Source organism: Oncorhynchus mykiss, chromosome 22, assembly GCF_057628025.1.
Source record: "Oncorhynchus mykiss isolate SJ-2025 chromosome 22, ASM5762802v1, whole genome shotgun sequence".
NCBI classification, from domain to species: domain Eukaryota; kingdom Metazoa; phylum Chordata; class Actinopteri; order Salmoniformes; family Salmonidae; genus Oncorhynchus; species Oncorhynchus mykiss.
In genome coordinates this window covers 9,673,475-9,697,642 of record NC_143043.1, presented here as the reverse complement: position 1 = coordinate 9,697,642, position 24,168 = coordinate 9,673,475, and the positions used below count along the sequence as shown (strand labels likewise).

Below are 24,168 nucleotides of genomic sequence, written 5' to 3'. Positions count from 1 at the left end.
TCTCAGACTGGCCAATTAAAATAAAATATTAAGATGGGCAAAATAACAGACACTGGACAGAGTATCTCTTCTGTGAAGGGAGTAGTACACAGCGTTGTATGAGATCTTCAGTATTCTTGGCAATTTCTCGCATGGAATAGCCTTCATTTCTCAGAATGAGAATAGACTGTCAAGTTTCAGATGAAAGTTCTTTGTTTCTGGCTATGTTGAGCCTGTACTCGCACCCACAAATGCTAATGTTCCAGATATTCAACTAGTCTAAAGAAGGACAGTTTTATTGCTTCTTTAATCAGGACAACAGTTTGATTGCAAAAGGGTTTTTGCAAAAGGGATTGCATAATTGCAAAAGGGTTTTCTAATGATCAATTAGCCTTTTAAAATTATGAACTTGGATTATCTAACTGGCACGTTGTCCACTGGAACACAGGAGTGATGGTTGCTGATAATGGGCCTCTATACGCCTATGTAGATATTCCATAAAAATAAAATACATCAACCGTTTCCAGCTACGATAGTCATTTACAACATTAACAATGTCTACACTGTACTTCTGATCAATTTGATGTTATTTTAATGGACCAAAAAAATGTGGTTTTCTTTCAAAAACAAGGACATTTCTAAGTGACCCCACACTTTTGAACTGTAGTGTATATTACAAATTCCAATTTGTGGCTAACGTTCGCTAGGCTAGGGATAAGGGTTATGAGTTAGGTTAAAGGGTTTAGGTTAGGGGAAGGATTAGCTAACATGCTAAGTAGTTATATAGTAGCTAAATCTCTCCATGATGAGATTCGAACGCGCAACCTTTGGGTTGCTAGACATTTGCGGTATATTAAATAAAGTAGTCCCAAAAGAGGAAATGCTTTCAGAGACAAGTTTCTTTATTGTATTTGGTTTAATATTCAACATCTCATTAGTGCAAACAAAAATAAGCATTTAACATTTAAGACCGTTTACACGCTTCAAAGGAGGATATGCATTTATCTGACCGGTTAAATACAGTAGGGTCAGAAAATGTCACATCCCCAAATACAGCCAATGAGCAGAGCTTCGCCAGATTGCTGATATTTGGAATGCCAATCAGAGCCGTGACAAATTACTTTTAAAGACAGATCATAATTAAAATAACAAATCAAAATACATATAATTAAATCTAGAATTAGATGTAAATTATCAGGGAAACAAAACATTGAACATTAGTGTCAGCTTAACAAATAAATATAAATAAGAAAACACCTAAACATTGTTTAAACTCTCTTTTCTGAAAGAAGCAGCTCCCATAAAAGATTGAGGCAATGCAGGATGATTATAACTGAATAAAATAAATATTGACTGACTTGACTGTCTTTCAGTTGCAAATGCACACCACACTTTGTCTACTTTATGCCATTCACTGTTGTCTGGGGATCCGTTTTCTTACTGCTCCAGTGTTGGCATCAAACAAGAGCTAAACTACCCACATTGACCCAGAACAGCATTAAAGCAGAGCGTAACCAGGACACAACACAACACACACACACACACACAAAGGGATGCTCAAACCAGTCGGAACGAAGAGGTCACAGATTTCTGCAGAGCAACAAGGAACACTTTTAGCTGAGGGTTGTGTGTGTGTGTATGTATAAAGGTCTGGAGGTATACGGAGGTGCTGCTCAGAAGATCTGCTGCTCAAACAGAATCTTCTCGAAGCCTTGCGGTGCCGTATGGTAGAAGTCACTGAACTGGCAGTCTAAGATGGCGCTGTCATCCACTAGAACAGAGGAGACATCAAATCAACATTGGTTCAGTCAGTGTTTCATGAGGGTACTTTCGCAGGCATAACTCACTGACTGCAACAACAACAACTAGTAGTGTTCAATTGCTTTTACATTGTATGCTTCCAACCAAAAAGAAGGATGTCAGTTTCAGCTATGTACGAACTGCCCTCTTGTGGCAGAAAAATACCACAACCATAAAGACAACTTTGTGGCAGATTTACTAGGCATTTGAGCCTGTTTTTTTCCACTGGGAATTAAAAGGTAGAGCATGGGTTAATATATATTATGTAAATAAAAGTTCAGAGAAACAACATTCATAAAATACAATTGTTTTATATTTGGTATTGGTGTGCATGCAGCAGTGTACACACACACACACACACTCACCATAAACCACCGGGAACACGGTGCCTCTGATCCCTGAAGCTGGACAGTGCATATTCTTCCCATTCAGATAGAGATTCATCTCCACGTGGTCATATGTGATGCCCTGAGATGGAAAACATACAACTGATTAGATCAATGTTGATTGTGTTGGTCAGTTTATTCTGATTCATTTAGGCCATATCTTTAGAAGTATTTAAACATCAATACAGCTGATCAGTGATCAATTCAGTAAGAATTAGATTAGAGAACTTGTTGGTGGTCATTTCTTTGATAATCTCGCCCACCGGCCGGTTCTCTCTGTTGAGATGTCTGTTGTCCGAGCGCCTCAGAACGGGACATGACTGGAAGCCTATGGCAGGAGCAGACGAAACATCCGATTGTTTTAATTGACTGATCTCTCAGTCCATCATCATCATCTAGCGCAACCCTTACAGCCTCCATCTAAGTGTACTGCATCTGGGGGCCAGTATTGTTTTTGTGTTTCCCCACCCCCCTGAAAAATAGTATTATTATAAAAATGTTTAGGAACTCAGGTCGGGCTGTCGACATCCTCTTGAAAGTTGTAATAGTAGAATATGGGTAGTGCAGCAAGTTTTCCTCTCATGTCAGTCATTGCATACCTTAGAGAGCTATTTATCAGAAATGTCCAGATCAACTAGCCCATGTCAGCTAATGTTTTTTTAGCCCATAAATTTTGTTGTAATGTTTGAGTCACTCAAAAATCACATGAATACACATTAGACATGGCAAGAAAATAAGCTTTAAAACTGCTAATGTTTCTCTGCAACCCATGACAAAAATGTGTAGAATTGCAGGAAATAAGATTTTAAACATGCAAAAGGTGTGAACAGTTTGTCATGAACAGTGCTTGTGCCCATTGTTCTGCACCACTGCCATTGGTTCGGAAAAGACTGCTTGTAATTTTTACTGGGATAGTGTTCTGCACAACCACAACATACATCATCAACTGCATTTGATGGGGTGTTTACATTTTCTATTTGAAGACATTAGTGCACAGTGTATAACGTGTTCCAGCACAGCGTCATGGCGGTGCCCTCTTTGGGTACAGCGAGCACCATCCCCCGCTCTCTGCTCCTTCAACCAGCCTGCTGTGGTCAGTGAGGTCGTAAATTCCTAGGGAAGACCCTGCCTCATGGCCACACAGTATAGAGATAGAGTGAAGCTTCATAGAGAACAAAGTAATTTTTTCTACCTCACAGAACTTGAGGTCTGAACAACGTTTACGTTCTGGAGAAGGTATAAAAGATGGGTGAAGAATCCAGCTACGAACTGGTCCGTTTGTCACATCTTGGGGAAGCTCATGGGAGACGGTGCTGCCACATGACCATAACGCTGTTTATATAATAGCCTCAGATATTAGGTTTACATCTAATTGTTGTATAAGATGAATGAGTGAGTATGATACTGTTTGTACAATTGTGTAATGTGATTTTGAACTGTTTAATGAAGGAAACTCCAATTCCCTTTTGAGTTTAACTAAATCAGAGGACCGCCCATGAACCCAGTTAGGGTCAGGCATCCTGGGACAGACCCTTTTCGGCAATTCCGAATAAAAACCCAATCTTGAGAATTCCTCAAGTAGACCCTGTTTTTCTCCATTACGAGGGGACAAAGGTTGCAGACCATTGCTGAATCTTTTAACCATACCACGTGGTTAAACTCTTAGACTATTGATACCGACAGAATAAGAACAAGTCTTTGATATTAATTACTAGTCTGTAGCTAGGAATTTTGTATCATTGAACATGAAGAACGACAACCGCCAAAACATCCATTTACAAAAACATTAATGAATGTCGCTCTGAACTATCCCCTCTAACCACGACAGAAAGAGAGAGAGAGAGAGAGAGAGAGAGAGATGGACAATTCTACAAAAGAAACAAACTTTTCAACAGCGATCAAGACGACACACTGACCATAAATATATATATTGATTGCAATTGTTCCCGAATGAGTGAGCGTTCGTGTGCAAAGGATTAGCATTTCATTGTTATAATTATTAACTCTGTAGTGACTTCCCAGTCGACCCCCACTCCCCCTTTTGTCTAACAAGCCGCCATGCCGGTTTAGCCCACTAGGGCACATTCTCCTATCATTTCTTGTAACCATATTTACTTTGTTTGTTTGTTTATGCATTTCTGTGAATTACTTAGTTAGTAATAAATAAATGATTTAAGACAATTGATGTATGGATGACTCAAAGTGAAGACTGGGTTCGTGCATTTATGACGTTTGGAATGAGACTAACGTGAGGTAAACTAAATAATTAATTATTCAGAAGACTGTTGATCAGATATGAAAATATCTGAAAAGTTGTTTTAGGAAACAATAACTTTGTAATCTGAATATTTTCCTTGGTCCCCCGACTTCCTAGTTAATTACATAGTTACATGATTAATCAGTTTGATCGCGTAATACTAATTACAGAGAAACTTAGATAAAAAACTAAAAGTCTTCATTTAATGATAGTAAAGACATGACAACAGCTAGCAGAGTTACCCTGGTTATCGGTTAGCATGAACGGTGATATGCTCCTACTACCTCGGGTTCCAGGGAATTATTTTCATGGTGCACCATAACAAACACTTTTAAGCCTCAATTTGGAGCCACGCCTCAGTTATGCGTATCGCTCAAAATTGGAATGATTATGTCACTCAATAAATCCACACAGTGATGGAGTGCTGCATCAGATGACCTGGCCTCCACAATCACACAACAAATTGAGATGGTTTACGATTTTTGATTTTTTTATTTCACCAGGTAGGCTAGTTGAGAACAAGTTCTCATTTACAACTGCGACCTGGCCAAGATAAAGCAAATCAGTGCGACACAAACAACAACACAGAGTTACACATGGAATAAACAAGCGTACAGTCAATAACACAATAGAAAAAAGAAAGTCTATATACAGTGTGTGCAAATGGCGTGAGGACGTAGGCAATAAATAGGCCATAGTAGCGAGGTAATTACAATTTAGCAGATTAACACTGGAGTGATACATGAGCAGATGATGATGTACAGGTAGAGATAGTAATGTGCAAAAACAGCAAAAAAATCAAATAAAAACAATATGGGGATGAGGTAGGTAGATTGTGTGGGCTATTTACAGATGGACTATGTACAGCTGCAGCGACCGGTTAGCTGCTCAGATGGCTGATGTTTAAAGTTGGTGAGGGAAATATTAGTCTCCAGCTTCAGCAATTTTTGCAATTCGTTCCAGTCACTGAAAACGGATGGCACTGTGATAGACTGCATCCAGTTTGCTGAGTAGAGTATTGGAAGCTATTTTGTAGATGACATCGCCGATGTCGAGGATCGGAAGGATAGTCAGTTTTAATAGGGTAAGTTTGGCGGCGTGAGTGAAGGAGGCTTTGTTGCGAAATAGAAAGCCGATTCTAGATTTGATTTTGGATTGGAGATGTTTAATATCAGTCTGGAAGGAGAGTTTACAGTCTAGCCAGACACCTAGGTATTTATAGTTGTCCACATATTCTAGGTCGGAACCGTCCAGGGTGGTGATGTTAGTCGGGCGGGCGGGTGCGGGCAGCGAACGGTTGAAAAGCATGCATTTGGTTGTACTTGCGTTGAAGAGCAGTTGGAGGCCACGGAAGGAGTGTTGTATGGCATTGAAGCTCGTTTGGAGGTTAGTTAGCACAGTGTCCAAGGATGGCCCAGAAGTATACAGAATGGGGTCGTCTGCGTAGAGGTGGGTCAGTGAATCACCCACAGCAAGAGCGACATCATTGATATATACAGAGAAAAGAGTCGGCTTGAGAATTGAACCCTGTGGCACCCCCATAGAGACTGCCAGAGGTCCGGACAACATGCCCTCCGATTTGACACACTGAACTCTGTCTGCAAAGTAGTTGGTGAACCAGGAGAGGCAGTCATTAGAAAAACTATTGAGTCTGCAGATAAGAATACGGTGATTGACAGAGTCGAAAGCCTTGGCCAGGTCGATGAAGACGGCTGCACAGTACTGTCTTTTATCAATGGTGGTTATGATATATATTTTAGTACCATGAGCGTGGCTGAGGTGCACCCGTGACCGGCTCGGAAACCGGTTTACACAGCGGAGAAGGTACGGTGGGATTCAAAATGGTCAGTGATCTGTTTGTTGACTTGGCTTTCGAAGACTTTAGATAGGCAGGGCATGATGGATATAGGTCTTTAACAGTTTGGGTCTAGGGTGTCATCCCCTTTGAAGAGGGGGATGACCGCGGCAGCTTTCCAATCTTTAGGGATCTCGGACGATACGAAAGAGAGGTTGAACGGGCTGGTAATAGGGGTTTCAACAATGGCAGAGGATAGTTTTAGAAAGAGAGGGTCCAGATTGTCTAGCCCAGCTGATTTTTACGGGTCCAGGTTTTGCAGCTCTTTCAGAACATCTGCTGTCTGAATTTGGGTGAAGGAGAAGCTGTTGGCCGGGGTTGGAGTAACCAGGAGGAAGGCATGGCCAGCCGTTGAGAAATGCTGTGTTACCTAGCCTCAGTGCAGTGGGCAGCTGGGAGGATGTGCTCTTGTTCTCCACGGACTTTACAGTGTCCCAAAACTTTTTGGAGTTAGAGCTACAGGATGCGAATTTTTGCTTGAAAAAGCTAGCCTTTGCTTTCCTGACTGACTGAGTGTATTGGTTCCTGACTTCCCTGAACAGTTGCATATTGTGGGGACTATACTGTTGGAAAAGCATTCCAGATGACTACCTCATGAAGCTGGTTGAGAGAATGCCTAGAGTGTGCAGAGCTGTCATCAAGGCAAAGGGTGGCTACATTGAAGAATCTCAAATATAAAATATATTTTCATTTGTTTAATTACATGATTCCATATGTGCTATTTCATAGTTTTGATGTCTTCACTATTATTCTACAATGTAGAAAATAATACAAATAAAGAAAAACCCGTGAATGAGTAGGTGTGTCCAAACTTTTGACTGGTACTGTATAGCTCACTAGGTTAGGATATTTAAGCCTCCAAATATCCCCTAGTTCCAATATATCCATAATATTCAGGATTTCCTTGTGTGCATGAGGTGTATGAGGTGCATGAGGGTGACAGTTTGTAGTGCGATTTCCTTTACGGTCCATTGAGGTACTTAAAACCGTATTATAATCTCCCACCATAATAATTGAGTCATGTATGGCTTGTAAGATCGATAAATTATTATATATATTTTCAAAGAAGCGTGGATCATCATCATTTGGACTGTATAGATCAATGAGCCAAATCGGTTTATGGTCCGAATTCCTTGCGGATCCATTTTAACAGTTTGCACATTTGGATCGAAATTATTGTTCATTAATATCATCACCCCTTTTGAGTTTCTTTGCCCATGGGTGAAATAGATCTCCCCCACCCCAGTCATTTTCCCACTCAACTTCATCTAAAAGGTGTAGAATGAGTTTCCTGTAAACACCAGATATTATATTCCTTCTCTTTTAGCTAGGTAAAGACTGATCATCTTTTCATATTATCTGCTAAGCCATCACAATTATAACTACCGGTAGTTATACTTATTTCACCACTTACCATAGGAGATACAAGTTTTGATTACACTTGCCATAACATACGTTTGTAATCTTTCCATTAAGAAGTACCATGATAATGGAGTTTCCATATAGCTGTTCCATGATATTTGCACCGTTAGTTTATAGTTCTTACCTTTTGAAGTTTATTCCCTTCATTACCTGGATGCATTATTGAGTATGTTTTTTTGCCTATGTATCTGGAGTTGAGGACTTCCTTTTGTTTATTAGAATATAATAATATGCCTATGTTTGTCAAGTATGCCATGTGCTTTCCTTGCTTGAGTTGGTATAGCTCATGTTTATTGACACTTTATATAGACCTTGAGTGTGTTTAGTATGACTTTGTTGCGCTCCACCAAACCAGTCCACTCACCATGATGTCCCCCTCCTGTGGAAGACTGTTGGCAGGCAGGCGGTTCTTCTCCTCGTTGTTGTGGTACACCGAGCCATCATGCCTCAAGACAAGGCTGTTGATGTCCTGCCCCATGGGGACCTGGTTCAGGTTCACCTTCTGAGTGGCCACACCTATCCCCCATATACCTGCACACAGAGTTCTGAACCTTAAAAACAAGTTCCCCAACACAAACCGTACTGTGCTGCTTTTTAAACCATTTCACAAGAATTTTACAGAGGTGCAAATACAGTGCCTTCAGAAAGTATCCATACCACTTGACTTAATCCACATTTTGTGTTCCAGTCAGAATTCAAAATGGATTAAATATATTATTTTCTCACCCATCTACACAAAATACCCCATAATGACAAACTAAATATGTTTTTAAAAATATTTGCAAATGTATTTAAAATGAAATACAGAATAACATTTACATAGGTATTCACACCCTTGAATCAATACGTGTTAGAATTGTAACGGCTCTCGTTTGTAGAATGAAGAGTGGACCAAGGCGCAGCATGGTAGGCGTACAACGTCTTTTTATTGATGACACCAAAACAAAATAACAAAGACAAAAAACAAAAGCGCTAAGAAACTAAACAGAAAACAAGATCCCACAAAACCCAAAAGGAAAATGACAACTTATATATTATCCCCAATCAGAAACAACGATAGACAGCTGCCTCTGATTGGGAACCACACTCTGCCAAAAACAAAGAAATAGAAAACATAGACTTTCCCACCCGAGTCACACCCTGACCTAACCAAACATAGAGAATTAATAAGGTCAGGGCGTGACAAGAATCACCTTTGGCAGTGATTACAGCTGTGAGTCTTTCTGGGTCTCTAAGAGCCTCTCTTCTGGGTCTCTAAGAGCTTTCCACACCTGGATTGTACAATATTTGCCCATTATTATTTTCAGAATTCTTCAAGCTCTGTCAAATTGGTTGTTGAGCTTTGCTAAACAACCATTTTCAAGTCTTGCCATATATTTTCAAGTAGATTTAAGTCAAAACTGTAACTAGGCCACTTAGGAACAGTAAATGTGATCTTGGTAAGCAAATCCAGTGTATATTTGGCCTTGTGTTTTTGCTCATTGTCCTGCTGAAAAGTGAATTTGTCTCCCAGTGTCTGTTGGAAAGCAGACTGAAACAGGTTTTTCAATAGGATTTTGCCTGTGCTTAGCTCCATTCTGTTTTTTTTTTATCCTGAAAAGCTTCCCAGTCCTTAACGATTACAAGCATACCCATAACATGAGGCAGCCACTACTATGCTTGAAAATATGGAGAGTGGTATTCTGTAATGTAATGTGTGGTATTAGACTTGCCCCAAACACAACAGTTTGTATTCAGGACCAAATGTTAATTGCTTTGCCACATTTTTTGCAGTATTATTTTCATGCCTTGTTGCAAACAGGATGCATGTTTTGGAATATTTTTGCTCTGTACAGGCTTCCTTTCCTTTTACTGTGTAAATTAGGTTAGTATTGTGGAGTAAATACAATGTTGTTGATCCATCCTCAGTTCTCCTATTACAGCCATTAAACTCTGAAACAAACGTTTCTTTAAAGTCATGGTGAAATAACTGAACGGTTTCCTTCCTCTCCGGCAATTGAGTTAGGAAGGACGCCTGTATCTTTGTAGTGACTGGGTGTATTGATACACCATCCAAAGAGTGATTAATAACTTCACCATGCATAAAGGGATATTCAAATGTCTGCTTTAAAAAAATGTTTTACTCATCTAACAATAGGTGCCCTTTTTTGGGAGGCATTGGAAAACCTCCCTGGTCTTTGTGATTGAGTCTGTGTTTGAAATTCACTGCTCGACTGAGGAACCTTACAGATACAGTGCCTTGCGAAAGTATTCGGCCCCCTTGAACTTTGCGACCTTTTGCCACATTTCAGGCTTCAAACAAAGATATAAAACTGTATTTTTTGTGAAGAATCAACAACAAGTGGGACACAATCATGAAGTGGAACGACATTTATTGGATATTTCAAACTTTTTTAACAAATCAAAAACTGAAAAATTGGGCGTGCAAAATTATTCAGCCCCCTTAAGTTAATACTTTGTAGCGCCACCTTTTGCTGCGATTACAGCTGTAAGTCGCTTGTGGTATGTCTCTATCAGTTTTGCACATCGAGAGACTGAATTTTTTTTCCCATTCCTCCTTGCAAAACAGCTCGAGCTCAGTGAGGTTGGATGGAGAGCATTTGTGAACAGCAGTTTTCAGTTCTTTCCACAGATTCTCGATTGGATTCAGGTCTGGACTTTGACTTGGCCATTCTAACACCTGGATATGTTTATTTTTGAACCATTCCATTGTAGATTTTGCTTTATGTTTTGGATCATTGTCTTTTGTGTCCCACTTGTTGTTGATTCTTCACAAAAAAATACAGTTTTATATCTTTATGTTTGAAGCCTGAAATGTGACAAAAGGTCGCAAAGTTCAAGGGGGCCGAATACTTTCGCAAGGCACTGTAATTGTTTGTGTGGGGTACAGAGATGAGGTAGTCGTTACAAAATCCTGTTAAACACTATTTTTTACACACAATGACAGGGAATTTTTACTAGGATTAAATGTCAGGAATTGTGAAAAACTGAGTGTAAATGTATTTGGCTAAGGTGTATGTAAACTTCTGACTTCAACTGCAATTTCATACTATGAATTATTCATTTTTTACCCTGCATTATTTCATGTTTGGGATCTTTATTATCCACCCGCACAGTAGGTTGCGGAACGCACATGTTGTTACGAATGCCTTTATACCAAAGAAGTTGATGAACTACACTTCCTCTCCAGTTACTCTTACACACAGGTGTTCAGAGCAGGCTACAGAGCCAATTAGCACAGGTAGCCAGCCGCCTATGTCTTCTGTCTGTAACCAAGCGATGTGACATGGAATATGGCCGTGTGGGAACACTAACCATACCCTATAAAAAGGTATGTAGTCATTGAATCTTTTGTTTTTTTGAAAATGATTTCACACTGATATGAAAGATACATTCCTTATGTTTCCAAAAACGTATCGCAAGCGATGGGTGTTAATGTTTAAACACCCCCGGTCAGAAGCTACTATTGTCAATAGGTGCTAAAACAGATAGCATCTTATGAATGGGGTACATAGTACATACCCTGCCTTCTGTGCACGCACACCCACACCAAAATACATTACCTGTAGTAACTTATCTATTTTATCTCCCACACATAGACAGACACAGTGGCGACCAGTCATTCAAGGCAGATAGAGCCCCACCTGTTTAGCTTAAACAATAATTATAACTCTGTGATTTGCATGCGTGTCACGTGTCAGTTTGCAAACAATGTAAAATAAATAAATAATCATTGAGTTAATAAAGCCGTATACAAACATGGTCTCTTTTTGCTTTCTTGAGTAAGGCAGCTCCAAAATACAGGTGTTTCAGACTAGCTCAATGCTTTCTGTGGTGGTGGGGCAGCCAACTGAAAATACGGAGCATAGGGGTTGGTAATGTTCTCTTTTTGCGCCGTGATTGGCTCAGTGTTCTGTCACTCAGGGGAACACTCGCCACCGCAAAAACCTACCAGAGTTAGAAGTGCCCATCCAAGAAGGCTCAAATTCATTGGCCACAGATAAAATTATATCAATGACATCATCAGTGTTTCCTCTGCGCTCATTTACGTGTGGCGCTATGCCAGGGCTGAATCATTGCCGCTACACAAAAATAAACATCCTATTTCTACCAAACAGTTTCAATAAAGTTCTGTAAAGCACATTCGCTTTTCTTGGTAAATAGATAATCTGTCTGGGTTCAACATAGTTCTAAAGGTTATTTAGCTCTGTGAGCTGTGGCAGGCAGCCTGCAACTTAAGAAACACAGCGCGCCAGTGACCAGCGCTCTGCAGTGCGAAATACAATAACTTGAATCACTTCAGAGTGAACCTGCGCGAGAAACGGCACGCCAGGGACCAGTGCCCAACACAGAACCTTTGCGGCACGAAAGACAAATCACTTGAATCAAGTCAGAGTGCACCTACGTGAGAACCTGCAAGAAAGGTACGTTAGCAAGCCAACTAGTTAACTACATAAGCTAGTTATAACCTAAAAACTCTACTAACATAATGTAGATCTATAATATTAGTGATAGAAACATGGTTAACAAACGTTACTCGTCTAGCAAGTTAGCTAGTTAATTTGGAAGATTCAAGTGCAAGCAAGATGGCTACATTTATCGGTCCTCGATTAGATTTTTTTCCCTCATTAGTTTATTGAAATATTTCCCGCCACAGCAACGAAAGAGAAATGGGGCGCAGAGACAAGTGTCAGTTAACAACTTAGCTAGCTGTCAAATCAGCCTGAATTAAATGAAACTTTATTTAGTTAGCTAACTCTATAAAAGCTTAAGCTATCGTTTTTATAAGTTTATGGCTTACTGTACTAGACAGAGAAGAGGCAGAATCCCGGGAGTGAGGTAGGGATGCATGAGGGACAGAGTGGAGCAGAGAAGAGGAGAGAGCCAGGAGGGGAGATGGAAGGAGGAGAGAGGAGTAAGGCCTACAGCATTATGTGTAGTTTTGTAATGCTTGCTATCTGTAGTAGGTATTGCCCCAGACACCAGTAATTCCACTGAACTACACTAAATGTCTTCTAATGTAAAATATGTTTCAGATTGTGCACTAACCGTGGCTCAGTAATAACGCATTATGTCTGTTGCTGTTCACATGCTCCTTCACAAAAGCTCAAGGTGTTTTTGTTCATATTTTCTTCACTTGTTATTTAAATGTCACCTGACTTATTTCACATTGTTTTCATTTACTTGAAGATTGGCAAGAACACAAACTACATGTCACACAATAGTGGACGAAATGTTGAAGATTCTGGCTCAAGTTGTGGAGGAGCCTATCCTCCATGCCATCCAGACTAGAGGTCGACCGATTAATCGGAATGGCTGATTCATTAGGGCCGATTTCAAGTTTTCATAACAATCGGAAAACGGTATTTTTGGGCGCCGATTTCCGATTATTATTATTTTTTGTATTTATTTTTTTGAATACCTTTTATTTAACTAGGCAAATCAGCTAAAAACACATTCTTATTTTCAATGACTGCCTAGGAACTGTGGGTTAACTGCCTTGTTCAGGGGCAGAACAACAGATTTTCACCTTGTCAGCTCAGGGGTTCCAATCTTGCAACCGCACAGTTAACTAGTCCAACGCTCTAACCATTGCACTCCAACGAGTAGCCTGCCTGTTACGCGAATGTAGTAGAAGCCAAGGTAAATTGCTAGCTAGCATTAAACTTATCTTGTAAAAAACAATAAATCATAATCACTAGTTATAACTACTGATCCAGTTTTGTAGGCAATATTAACCAGTTGAAATTGTGTCATTTCTCTTGCGTTCATTGCACGCAGAGTCAGGGTGTATGCAACAGTTTGGGCTGCCTGGCTCATTGCGAACTAATTTGACAGAATTTTACGTAATTATGACGTACATTGAAGGTTGTGCAATGTAACAAGAATATTTAGACATAGGGATGCCACCCGTTAGATAAAATACCGAACGGTTCCGTATTTCACTGAAATAATAAACATTTTGTTTTCGAAATGATAGTTTCCGGATTCAATCATATTAATGACCAAAGGCTCGTATTTCTGTGTGTTATTATGTTATAATTAAGTCTGATTTGATAGAGCAGTCTGACTGAGCAGCAGCAGGCCCGTAATCATTCATTCAAACAGCACTTTCGTGCGTTTTGCCAGCAGCTCTTCGCAAGCACAGCGCTGTTTATGACTTCAAGCCTATCAGCCTAATGGCTGGTGTAACCAATGTGAAATGGCTAGCTAGTTAGCTGGGTGTGCGCTAATACTGTTTCAAACATCACTCGCTTTTAGATTTGGAGTAGTTATTCCCCTTGCGCTGCAAGGGCCGCGGCTTTTGTGGAGCGATGGGTAACGATGCTTCGAGTGTGGCTGTTGTCTATGTGTTCCTGGTTCGAGCCCAGGTAGGGGCAAGGAGGGGGACAGAAGCTATACTGTTACACTGGCAATACTATAATGCCTATAAGAACATCCAATAGTCAAAGGTATATGAAATACAAATGGTATAGAGAGAAAGTCCTATAAATACTACACTGCTCAAAAAAATAAAGGGAACACTAAAATAACACGTCCTAGATCTGAATGAATGAAATATTCTTATTAAATACTTTTTTCTTTACATAGTTGAATGTGCTGACAACAAAATCACACAAAAATTATCAATGGAAATCAAATTTATCAACCCATGGAGGTTTGAATTTGGAGTCACACTCAAAATTAAAGTGGAAAACCACACTACAGGCTGATCCAACTTTGATGTAATGTCCTTAAAACAAGTCAGAATGAGGCTCAGTAGTGTGTGTGGCCTCCACGTGCCTGTATGACCTCCCTACAATGCCTGGGCATGCTCCTGATGAGGTGGCGGATGGTCTCCTGAGGGATCTCCTCCCAGACCTGGACTAAAGCATCCGCCAACTCCTGGACAGTCTGTTGGTGGATAGAGCGAGACATGATGTTCCAGATGTGCTCAATTGGATTGAGGTCTGGGGAACGGATGGGCCAGTCCATAGCATCAATGCCTTCCTCTTGCAAGAACTGCTGACACACTCCAGCCACATGAGGTCTAGCATTGTCTTGCATTAGGAGGAACCCAGGGCCAACCGCACCAGCATATGGTCTCACAAGGGGTCTGAGGATCTCATCTCGGTACCTAATGGCAGTCAGGTTACCTCTGGCGAGCACATGGAGGGCTGTGCGGCCCCCCAAAGAAATGCCACCCCACACCATGACTGACCCACCGCCAAACCGGTCATGCTGGAGGATGTTGCAGGCAGCAGAACATTCTCCACGGCATCTCCAGACTATGTCACGTCTGTCACATGCTCAGTGTGAACCTGCTTTCATCTGTGAAGAGCACAGGGCGCCAGGGGCGAATTTGCCAATCTTGGTGTTCTCTGGCAAATGCCAAACGTCCTGCACGGTGTTGGGCTATAAGCACAACCCCCACCTGTGGACGTCGGGCCCTCATACCACCCTCATGGAGTCTGTTTCTGACCGTTTGAGCAGACATACGCACATTTGTGGCCTGCTGGAGGTTATTTTGCAGGGCTCTGGCAGTGCTCCTCCTACTTCTCCTTGCACAAAGGCGGAGGTAGCGGTCCTGCTGCTGGGTTGTTGCCCTCCTACGGCCTCCTCCACGTCTCCTGATGTACTGGCCTGTCTCCTGGTAGCGCCTCCATGCTCTGGACACTACGCTGACAGACACAGCAAACCTTCTTGCCACAGCTCGCATTGATGTGCCATCCTGGATGAGCTGCACTACCTGAGCCACTTGTGTGGGTTGTAGACTCCGTCTCATGCTACCGCTAGAGTGAAAGCACCGCCAGCATTCAAAAGTGACCAAAACATCAGCCAGGAAGCATAGGAACTGAGAAGTGGTCTGTGGTCCCCACCTGCAGAACCACTCCTTTATTGGGGGTGTCTTGCTAATTGCCTATAATTTCCACCTGTTGTCTATTCCATTTGCACAACAGCATGTGACATCAGAGTTCCATTGTGTTGTTTAAGTGTTCCCTTTATTTTTTTGAGCAGTGTATATTAACTACAACCTAAAAACCTCTTACCTTGGAATATTGAAGTCTCATGTTAAGGAACCACCAACTTTCATATGTTCTCATGTTCTGAGCAAGGAACTTAAACGTTAGTTTTTTTACATGGCACACATTTTTACATTGCACATATTACTTTCTTCTCCAACACTTTTAGATTTTGCATTATTTAAACCAAATTGAACATGTTTCATTATTTATTTGAGGCTAAATTGATTTTTATTTATGTTTTATATTAAAATAAGTGTTAATTCAGTATTGTATTGTTGTAATTGTCATTATTACAAATAAATAAATAAATAAATAAATAAATAATGGGCCGATTAATCGGTATCGGCGTTGAAAAATCATAACCAGTCGACCTCTAATCCAGACATCTGTAGCCAATGGCCTGGAGCCTGATGAAACTACAGATGTGGCAACTAATAAGTACCTGGATTTTACATGTCAGGTATTATTTAAATTAGAGTTGTACAATTATTTTTAGTTGTGATATTCTACAGTCATCCATGAGTAATAATGCAATTGTGTATGGATTTTTGTACGTTTTCCAGATACATGGATCAAGAGGGACACCTTTACAACCAGTTCCTCGACCTGGTCTCAGTCCCTCGACCTGGTCTCAGTCGCTGATGGTAAGGCAGACACCATCGTTGCCGCCATCAAGGTGGTGCTGCACATCAAAAAGATACCAACAGAGATTGTACGACACTGATGGGGCTGCAGTGATGACTGGTATGGACACAACACAAAGTCTTAGCATTAACAATTTATTCCAAACAAATTTTCCACAGTATGTCCTGTGATACAAACAGGACAACTTAGTGGTGTGGCAAAACAGCTAAAGGATGCCTTCCTGTGGACGGTGCCTGTGGCTTGTGCTGCCCACTGCATTGCTCTGGCCTGTAAAGATCATCAGCTGAGGTCCCCTATATGGACACTATCAAGGAGCACCTGCAGCAGCTCCATAGTTACTTTGCCAAAAGCAGTAACAAGACAGAAGTCTTGAAAGCTGCTTCAGCGACCTTGGGACTTCAGTACTTAAAAGTGAAGGTGAGATTATGCATCACATTTCTTCACTTGGCTACTCTGGTCTCGTCTTGTTTACCTACTGCATCTACACTAAAAATAAATGCATTTTGCAGGAAGTGAAAGATGTTTGCTGGCTGTCCCAGCACCTGGCCGTGGCTAATCTTCAGCGAAACCTCAGCGCAGTATTGGCTGAGGTGAACCGGTGTCCAACTGCTAAGGGCCTTGACGCTGTCTGTGCCATGTACAGGTAGGCCTACATGTATTATAGATAGTGGACTCAAAACTGTATTTGAGTGGTCGACAATGTGGCTTTTAAAACCTGTTTTCTATTGTCAATTGATGTATCATTGTGGAGTGACAAACTTTTCTAACTCTCAGATTTGTGGCAGCACTTTACCTGCAGGGGGACGTGCTGCCACGCCTGACGCGGCTTTCAAAAGTATTCCGAAAGGAGGATGTAAACTTCCTGGCCATAAAAGAGCAGGTACATTCTTTTCTATCTTCATGTTCAAACGTGCAAATGTGTCGGTTTAACAGTCACAGGACTGTATTTAAGGACTGACAATATTTAAGCACTATTTGTAACGGATGTGAACCGGCTAGCTTAGTTAGCGGTGGTGGGCGCTAAATAGCGTTTCAATCAGTGACGTCACTTGCTCTGAGACCTTGAAGTAGTTGTTCCCCTTGCTCTGCAAGGGCCGCGGCTTTTGTGGAGCGATGGGTAACGATGCTTCGTGGGTGATTGTTGTTGATGTGTGCAGAGGGTCCCTGGTTCGCGCCCGGGTATGGGCGAGGGGACGGTCTAAAGTTATACTGTTACATATTGACACTTCATTATAATAACTTCAAGCAAAACAACTTATGTTGTAGGTCCCTGTGACAATGGCATCACTCCTCGCCATAAAACATTCTGGTGATTCCCAGGGGTCATTTCTGAGCCAAGTCCACCAGGACCTCGATGACCCAATGGGTCTGGGCACATTCAACATTGAGGAGAGGGAGAGGCCCGTTGGAGAAGACCAAGACCAGAGAGCAGTTCTGGGCTCGGTTCAGAGAGGAGGTAAAAACATTTGTTTTCAAATGTTGTGATGAAAACAATGTTACATCAATTGTATTGGATAAACTAAGACAGCTATTAATCACTCATTTTCTGTTTTGTGCTGTAATTAGGTCATGAATCCATATCTTGTTGGCCTCAATGACAGCCTAGACTGGAGGTTCCAGCACCTGGAGATTCTGGGGGCCTTCAGTGTGTTGGGACCTCAGGCTGTGTTCTCTAGTGAGAAGTTAAACACCTTTAACCTGACTCTCCTCTCCAGGCAGTTCTTGCAAGCGCCAGAGGCTGCTATGCTGCAAGAGTGGCCCGCTTACAAGCAACATGTGCTAGTTGGAGCATTCAAGGTATGGCATGAGTGTGACAATCTTTTGAAGACAACATTTTAGGCCAGTGTTGCCCAACCCTTTTTCCTGTTGAACTACCACTCTGTTGGCTCTTCTTTAATGTTGTACATCTCTTTGTGTTTCAGGGCTTGGACCAGCTGATGGCAAAGACAAAGCTGGCCTCGCAGTTTGATGATTGGGGACAGCTCTAGCGCCGTCTTACCCAGCTGGTAGCAATTGCACTGACTATACCAGTGTCTTCCGTTAATTGTGAGAGGGACTTCTCTGCAATGCAACAAGTAAGAATATTTAAATGTGAAAGTAGATCATCTTTGTCCCTCACCCATCTCTTATTATTATTTCTGTTATTTCAGGTCAAAACAGACTTGAGGAACAGCATCTAGCCACCTGCATGCAGCTCTTCATCAATGGCCACCCCCATCAAGGAGCTTCGAGGGAGGTCGTTGGAAATCTTTTTCCCGAAAGCCCAATAGTTTACAGCCTTTGTCAGAGCACATTATTCTATGTCAGAAATAGGTTGTCGTCAGAATCTGGAAAGAGATTTCCAACACTCTTTTGTGAGGAACATGAATTAGTGGACTAATTCATGTTCAGTCAAATGTTCCTCTGTTAATTTTGTCAAGATAAACTTTTTATTTCAGAAATGTCTCTGTTTCTTTAGATAGCTGCAGCACTCAACCTTAAATTGCATCCTGTATACCAGGTATTCCCAAACTGCGCAATGCAGTCGGGGGTACGCCAAATAAAAATGTGATTCACATTAAAAAATATATTATTTTAAAAAATTCAAACAGTACATTTATATTTTCAACAGGGATTTACATTTGGGTTTTTTTCTCGCCTGAGTAGCCTCGTTTCACTGCCCAAAATAAAGATTCAACCATCTAGTAATCAGCGAAATAACAACACAATGTCAAATACAGGTAGCCTAGTCAAATAATTAACATCCTATCACATTAACTGTTACTCTCTCGCGAGAAACCTTCACTCTTGCACAGACATTTAGAAACTAAACATGACCATTTGAAAAATAAGCCACAGGAGTTTGAGTGAGAATAAAGACAACTTTCGAGGAGTAAGACGTGAATAAAAGCAACAGATACCATTAATAAGAAGGGGCTAGAAGCGTCTTATATGGTGAGCTACCGAGTGGCTAGGACAGGCAAGCCCCATACTATTGTAGAAGACTTCATTCTTCCTGCTGCCGCAGATATGGCTGGGAAAAGGCCCCCAAAAAACAATACAGACAATGCCTTCATCAAATAACACTGTTTCACAACGCATCAGTGACATGGCAGGAGATGTTTTGAAACGATTATTGCTTTGCATACAAGCCAGTGAATTATATGCGTTACAGCTGGATGAGTCAATACGTGGCGGGCATGACACAGCTGGTATAAATCTGTTACGTTTATAAGGGGGTCAATTAAGGAAGACATAATATACGACAACTACTAGAAATAATAGAACATTATGAAACATTAAGAAGCCAGGCCTGGTATTTATAGGGGATTTTGAAAAGGCATTTGATAAATTAAGATTGAATTTTATTTATAAATGCCTGGATTTTTTTTCCAATTTCGGTGATTCTCTTGTAAAATTAGTAATGATAATGTATGGCAACACCAGGTGTAAAATAGTAAATAATGGCTACTTATCATAGTTCTGAATAGCTAAACAAGGGTGTTCGCTGTCACCATATCTATTCGTTATGGCCATGGAAATGCTAGCTAATAAAATCAGATCCAATAACAGGAGTAGAAATCCAAGGCTTAAAAACAAAGGTGTCCATGTATGCCGATGACTCAAGTCCGAACGCTAGATCCCTGCAATGTCTCATTGAAGATCTAGATAACTTTTCTGGACTCTCTGGACTAAAACCTCATTATGATAAGTGTAAAATATTATGTATTGGATCTTTAAAAAAATACAACTTTTACATTACCTTGCAGTTTACCTATAAAATGGGCTGATGGTGAAGTAGACATACTCGGTATTCATATCACAAAATATATAAATGAGCTCTCCACAATGAATTTCAATAGAAAAGTTGTAAAAATAGACAAGATCCTGCAACCATGGAGAGGTAAATATCTGTCTATTTATGGAAAAATTGCCCTGATTAACTCCTTAGTCATATCTCAGTTTACTCACTTATGGCGCTGCCTACTCCTGATGATTCGTTTTTCAAATCATATGAGAAAAACATATTTCGCTTTATCTGGGACGCTAAACCAGACTAAATAAAGCGTGCCTATCTATATAATGAATATGAATTGGGTGGGTTGAGATTATTAAATATAAAAGCACTAAACCTCTCTATAAACTTCACGTATTCAAAAGTTTAACTTGAACCCTAAATGGTTCTCAAGTAGATTACTAAGAAAAGCTCATCCATTGTTTAAAAAGGGTATTTTCTCCTTTGTGCAGATTGCCATGTCTCATTTTCAATTTATTGAAAATGATATTTTGAAAAAAAGTCTCTTTTTCAAACAAGAATTGCAGAGCTGGCTACAATTTCAATTTCATCACCCTGAAAAGACAGAACAAATATTAAAACAAATATTATGGCTGAACTCAAATGTGCTCTTTGATAAAAATACCTGTATTTATGGGAAAGATGTTTGAAAAGGGTATTTTGATCTTAAATGATATTGTAAATTGGAATGTTAAAGTTGTGTCCCTTCATGGAGTTATCAGAATTGTACAGGAAGGTCTGCTCAATCCAAGAGTACAACCAATTGATTACAGCATTACACCAAAAATAGAGGAGGCAGGTGGCAGTGGGAAGAGGTAGGGAACTGGTCTGTCTACCCAATATAAAGGATCAAAACTGGCGGAGGAATAAAAATAGCATAAATAGGAAAGTATACCAGTTTAATTTGAGGAGCAGGATGTTGACAACTGTGCCATACAGATTGCAAAATAGTTGGGAAGAGATTTTTGATGTACAGATTCCATGGTACAGGGTGTATGAGTTGATATATAAAATGACGCAAGATTCAAGACGTCATGCTTTTCAGCTAAAATTATTATATAGAATTCTTGCCACCAGCAAAATGTTGAATATTTTGGGCATAAAATCATCAAAGCTCTGCAGATTTTGTTGTGAGGATACAGAATCAATAAACCATTTATTTTGGTATTGCCCTCAGGTTCAGGAATGGCTGAAAATGCATAGCGTTGATCTAAAATGTACCCTAGAAATAGTACTGTTAGGAGATCTGGAGAGACCGGGTCAGCCAATTACTAATATACTAATACTCTAAGTAAAAGTATTTATCTTCAACTTGTAATCTGTGGATTCACTGATGCAATCATGATTCAACATTGTTTATTTCCAAGTTCCCAGTTGTGTTTAAAGCACCATAAATCCAGAGAATGCCAGACTTTGATGACAAAATTTGCCCACTAAGGACTGTCGCGTTACCTTCCTGTTAAAGTGAGCACATCAAAACAAAGTGAGTCCAGAAATGTCTTGTATGCTGCTACATAAATCATGTAATATGCCAGGGAGATAGTATTACTTTCATAGCTACAGTATACATTAGTGTTTGTTGTGTAGTAAGCTGTTAGTAGCCCATGCGCCTCACCCTTATAATTTGGTCCCTTTAACCCTCAATTTAGCCTACTGTTCTGACTTGGTGGTGCACATGTAGCCTATAGCCTGTTTTAGAGAAATGTCATCTAATATTGTAAGCACTTTCATTGTCTGCTTATATGCCCCCTTTATTTATCCTACGTTTCTGACTTGGTGTACAGGGAGAATACTGTAAGAACGGCCTATGTTCTGAATTCTGTCGCTGTACGTTTCAAAAGTGCTGAACAAATAGTTATATTGACTACATCTGTCCTAGATCGCTCATTGTCTTAATCGAAATTACAGATTGCCTCGTAGCCGCTCGTCGTCCCCTTACTCCATAGTTTGACAAATGATATGTACAGTAGAAACCACATTTGTTTAAGCAAGTCAACCATATCAGCTATGTTTTTTTAAGGCAGAAAATTAGGCTAAATTAACTGTTTCGCTGTCAGACAAGGCTCCGCTGATAGCCAGGTGTAGCAGTGGTAAGGTGTTGGGACTCTGCTATTGGGACAGTTTTATTAAGGCCCTAACAGTTTGTGGGCACTGTTTGTCACCATTATAGGGACACTGTCCTGTGTCGTCTTTCAGATGGGACGTTAAATGGGTGTCCTGACTCTCTGAGGTCATTAAAGATCCCATGGCGTAAGAGTAGGGGTGTTAACCCCGGTGTCCTGGCTAAATTCCCAATCTGGCCCTCAAACCATCAAGATCACCTAATAATCCCCAGTTTACAATTGGCTCATTCATCCCCCATGTCGTTGCTGTAAATGAGAACGTGTTCTCAGTCAATTTACCTGGTAAAATAACGGATAAATAAAATAAATAAATACTAATAATTCAAAAATAGTGCAATTCATGTATTGTTTAGTGTTGTGTTGTGTAGTGGCTTTGCTGGCATACATTTTTTTTTAAGTGTTACATGCTAATATCGCAACTGGGCAGACAGGTGGACAGTATATGGACACATTTTCAATAATTTACTTACCTGTTGACTGGATCTTGAGCTCAAAATAACTCTTGTTTTGGTGCAGGGGAGCGTTGGCAAGGCAACAACCGGTGCCACATATTCTCCGGCCACTCTTCACTATGACTACATCGGTGCCTAAAGGAGAAAGAAATCTAAATATTTGTGTTTATTTACGACTGCAGTGCCGAAAACAACCAGGTGGATGTTAGACCCCTAGCAAGCTACGTTGATTTGTTAGCCAAGTTAGGCTAACCAGACCGGCCTTTACTGCTTAAAAAACAACCGTCGGAAAGTTTTTGCCTCTCACCCATATGATGCGTGTCTAACTGGACGGTGGGCATTTCTTTGAGAAGAAGATGCCCCGTTCCCCCATCTCCGCAGCATCCCAGACAACACGTAAACATTGCAGCAATTTTACACGGTCTCTTCTACTTACCACAGCCACAAAGTCATAAACCCCGTGTATTTCTACAATGTAACTTCTTTAAATGTGATTTTTAAACCTAAACTATACTGCTAACCTTATGCCTAACCTTAAATTAAGAACACAAAGCACATTTCAGTTTTCATGAATTTTACGATATAGCCAATTTGTGGCTGTGGTAACTAGTGGAAACCTTCCTTGCGCTGAAATATTATCCGGAAACAGAGTCACATCGACAAAGTCAACGAGCTCTAAAAGAGCTCATGAGAAAAGCTACCATCATTATGAAACAGGGACACCTGGTGGGATCCATAACACATTGTCATGAGCCAAACATACGCTCCTCTCAAATGCGTCCAATCGCATTGCTTGCGAAGATACGCAGATGCTCCTGATGGCATGGAAACAAGGGAAGAAAATCAAGGTCAACATATTTTTTTTTTTTACACGTGACTTAGTAGCTATTGGTTATCAATGTGTCAAGCATTGGGACACATGACATGATCGTGTGTGGAGTGGCAATTCCATCTCCTGCCAAAAAAGGGGAAAATGCCTATAATGAACACCCCTAATGTTGCTGGGTAGACCTATATGTAGTGAGTTTTTTTTTTTAATGTAAGGAGCACTTTCAGTAGCATATCACTAAGTCCTTTGATAGTGCTTCCAATTGGCTACTTTGTATCCATGCACTGAGCATTGGTGGACTTGAACATTAATTTACAAACTCAAACTCAATGGTGGAGTTGAACATTAATTTAATTTAATTTACAAATTTAAACTCATACCTGATGTTCATATCTATCTATCTATCTATCTATCTATATATATATATATACATATATACATACATATATATACACCTATATACATATACATACGTATGTATTTAGGTGTATATATATGTATGTATATATGTATACATATATATACATATATACATATATATACATACATACATATATATACATACATACATATATATACATACATACATACATACATATATATATATATATATATATATACATACATATATATATATAT

The 24,168-nt window shown here is 40.2% G+C and overlaps 1 protein-coding gene and 2 long non-coding RNA genes across 5 annotated transcripts in view; 1 reads left to right on the top strand and 2 right to left on the bottom strand.

Moving 5' to 3' along the window:
- LOC149972793 (uncharacterized) overlaps positions 1-24,168 on the bottom strand; it is a 548,532-nt gene that overhangs the window by 415,711 nt on the left and 108,653 nt on the right. The gene's annotated exons all lie outside the window — the stretch shown is intronic.
- Positions 861-23,491, bottom strand: LOC110501293 (SPRY domain-containing protein 7). The gene is made up of 5 exons (XM_021578746.3): positions 23,008-23,491; positions 22,719-22,835; positions 8,064-8,230; positions 2,145-2,247; positions 861-1,750 (listed from the first exon to the last, which is right to left on the bottom strand). The coding sequence occupies exons 1-5, from the start codon at positions 23,102-23,104 to the stop codon at positions 1,653-1,655; spliced, it is 582 nt and encodes a 193-aa protein (XP_021434421.3). The 5' UTR covers positions 23,105-23,491; the 3' UTR covers positions 861-1,652.
- LOC110501292 (uncharacterized) lies at positions 11,737-18,932 on the top strand. Of its 3 annotated transcripts, XR_016490505.1 has the most exons (7): positions 11,737-12,123; positions 16,269-16,767; positions 16,860-17,230; positions 17,671-17,806; positions 18,066-18,147; positions 18,273-18,425; positions 18,501-18,932. It is a non-coding gene; the product is annotated as an uncharacterized LOC110501292 (long non-coding RNA). The 3 variants fall into 3 exon arrangements; XR_016490506.1 differs by lacking the exons at positions 11,737-12,123; positions 16,269-16,767; positions 16,860-17,230 and having other exon boundaries at positions 17,617-17,806; XR_016490504.1 differs by lacking the exons at positions 11,737-12,123; positions 16,269-16,767; positions 16,860-17,230 and having other exon boundaries at positions 17,773-18,147; positions 18,501-18,791.

Excerpts from the sequence above, each read along its gene's own strand:
- LOC110501293 (XM_021578746.3), bottom strand. The coding sequence starts at position 23,104 with ATGTTTACGTGTTGTCTGGGATGCTGCGGAGATGGGGGAACGGGGCAT. Across the intron at positions 22,836-23,007 it reads GTTAGACACGCATCATATGG|GCACCGATGTAGTCATAGTG; the intron begins GTGAGAGGCAAA and ends TTTCTCCTTTAG. Across the intron at positions 1,751-2,144 it reads CGTGTTCCCGGTGGTTTATG|TGGATGACAGCGCCATCTTA; the intron begins GTGAGTGTGTGT and ends CCTCTGTTCTAG.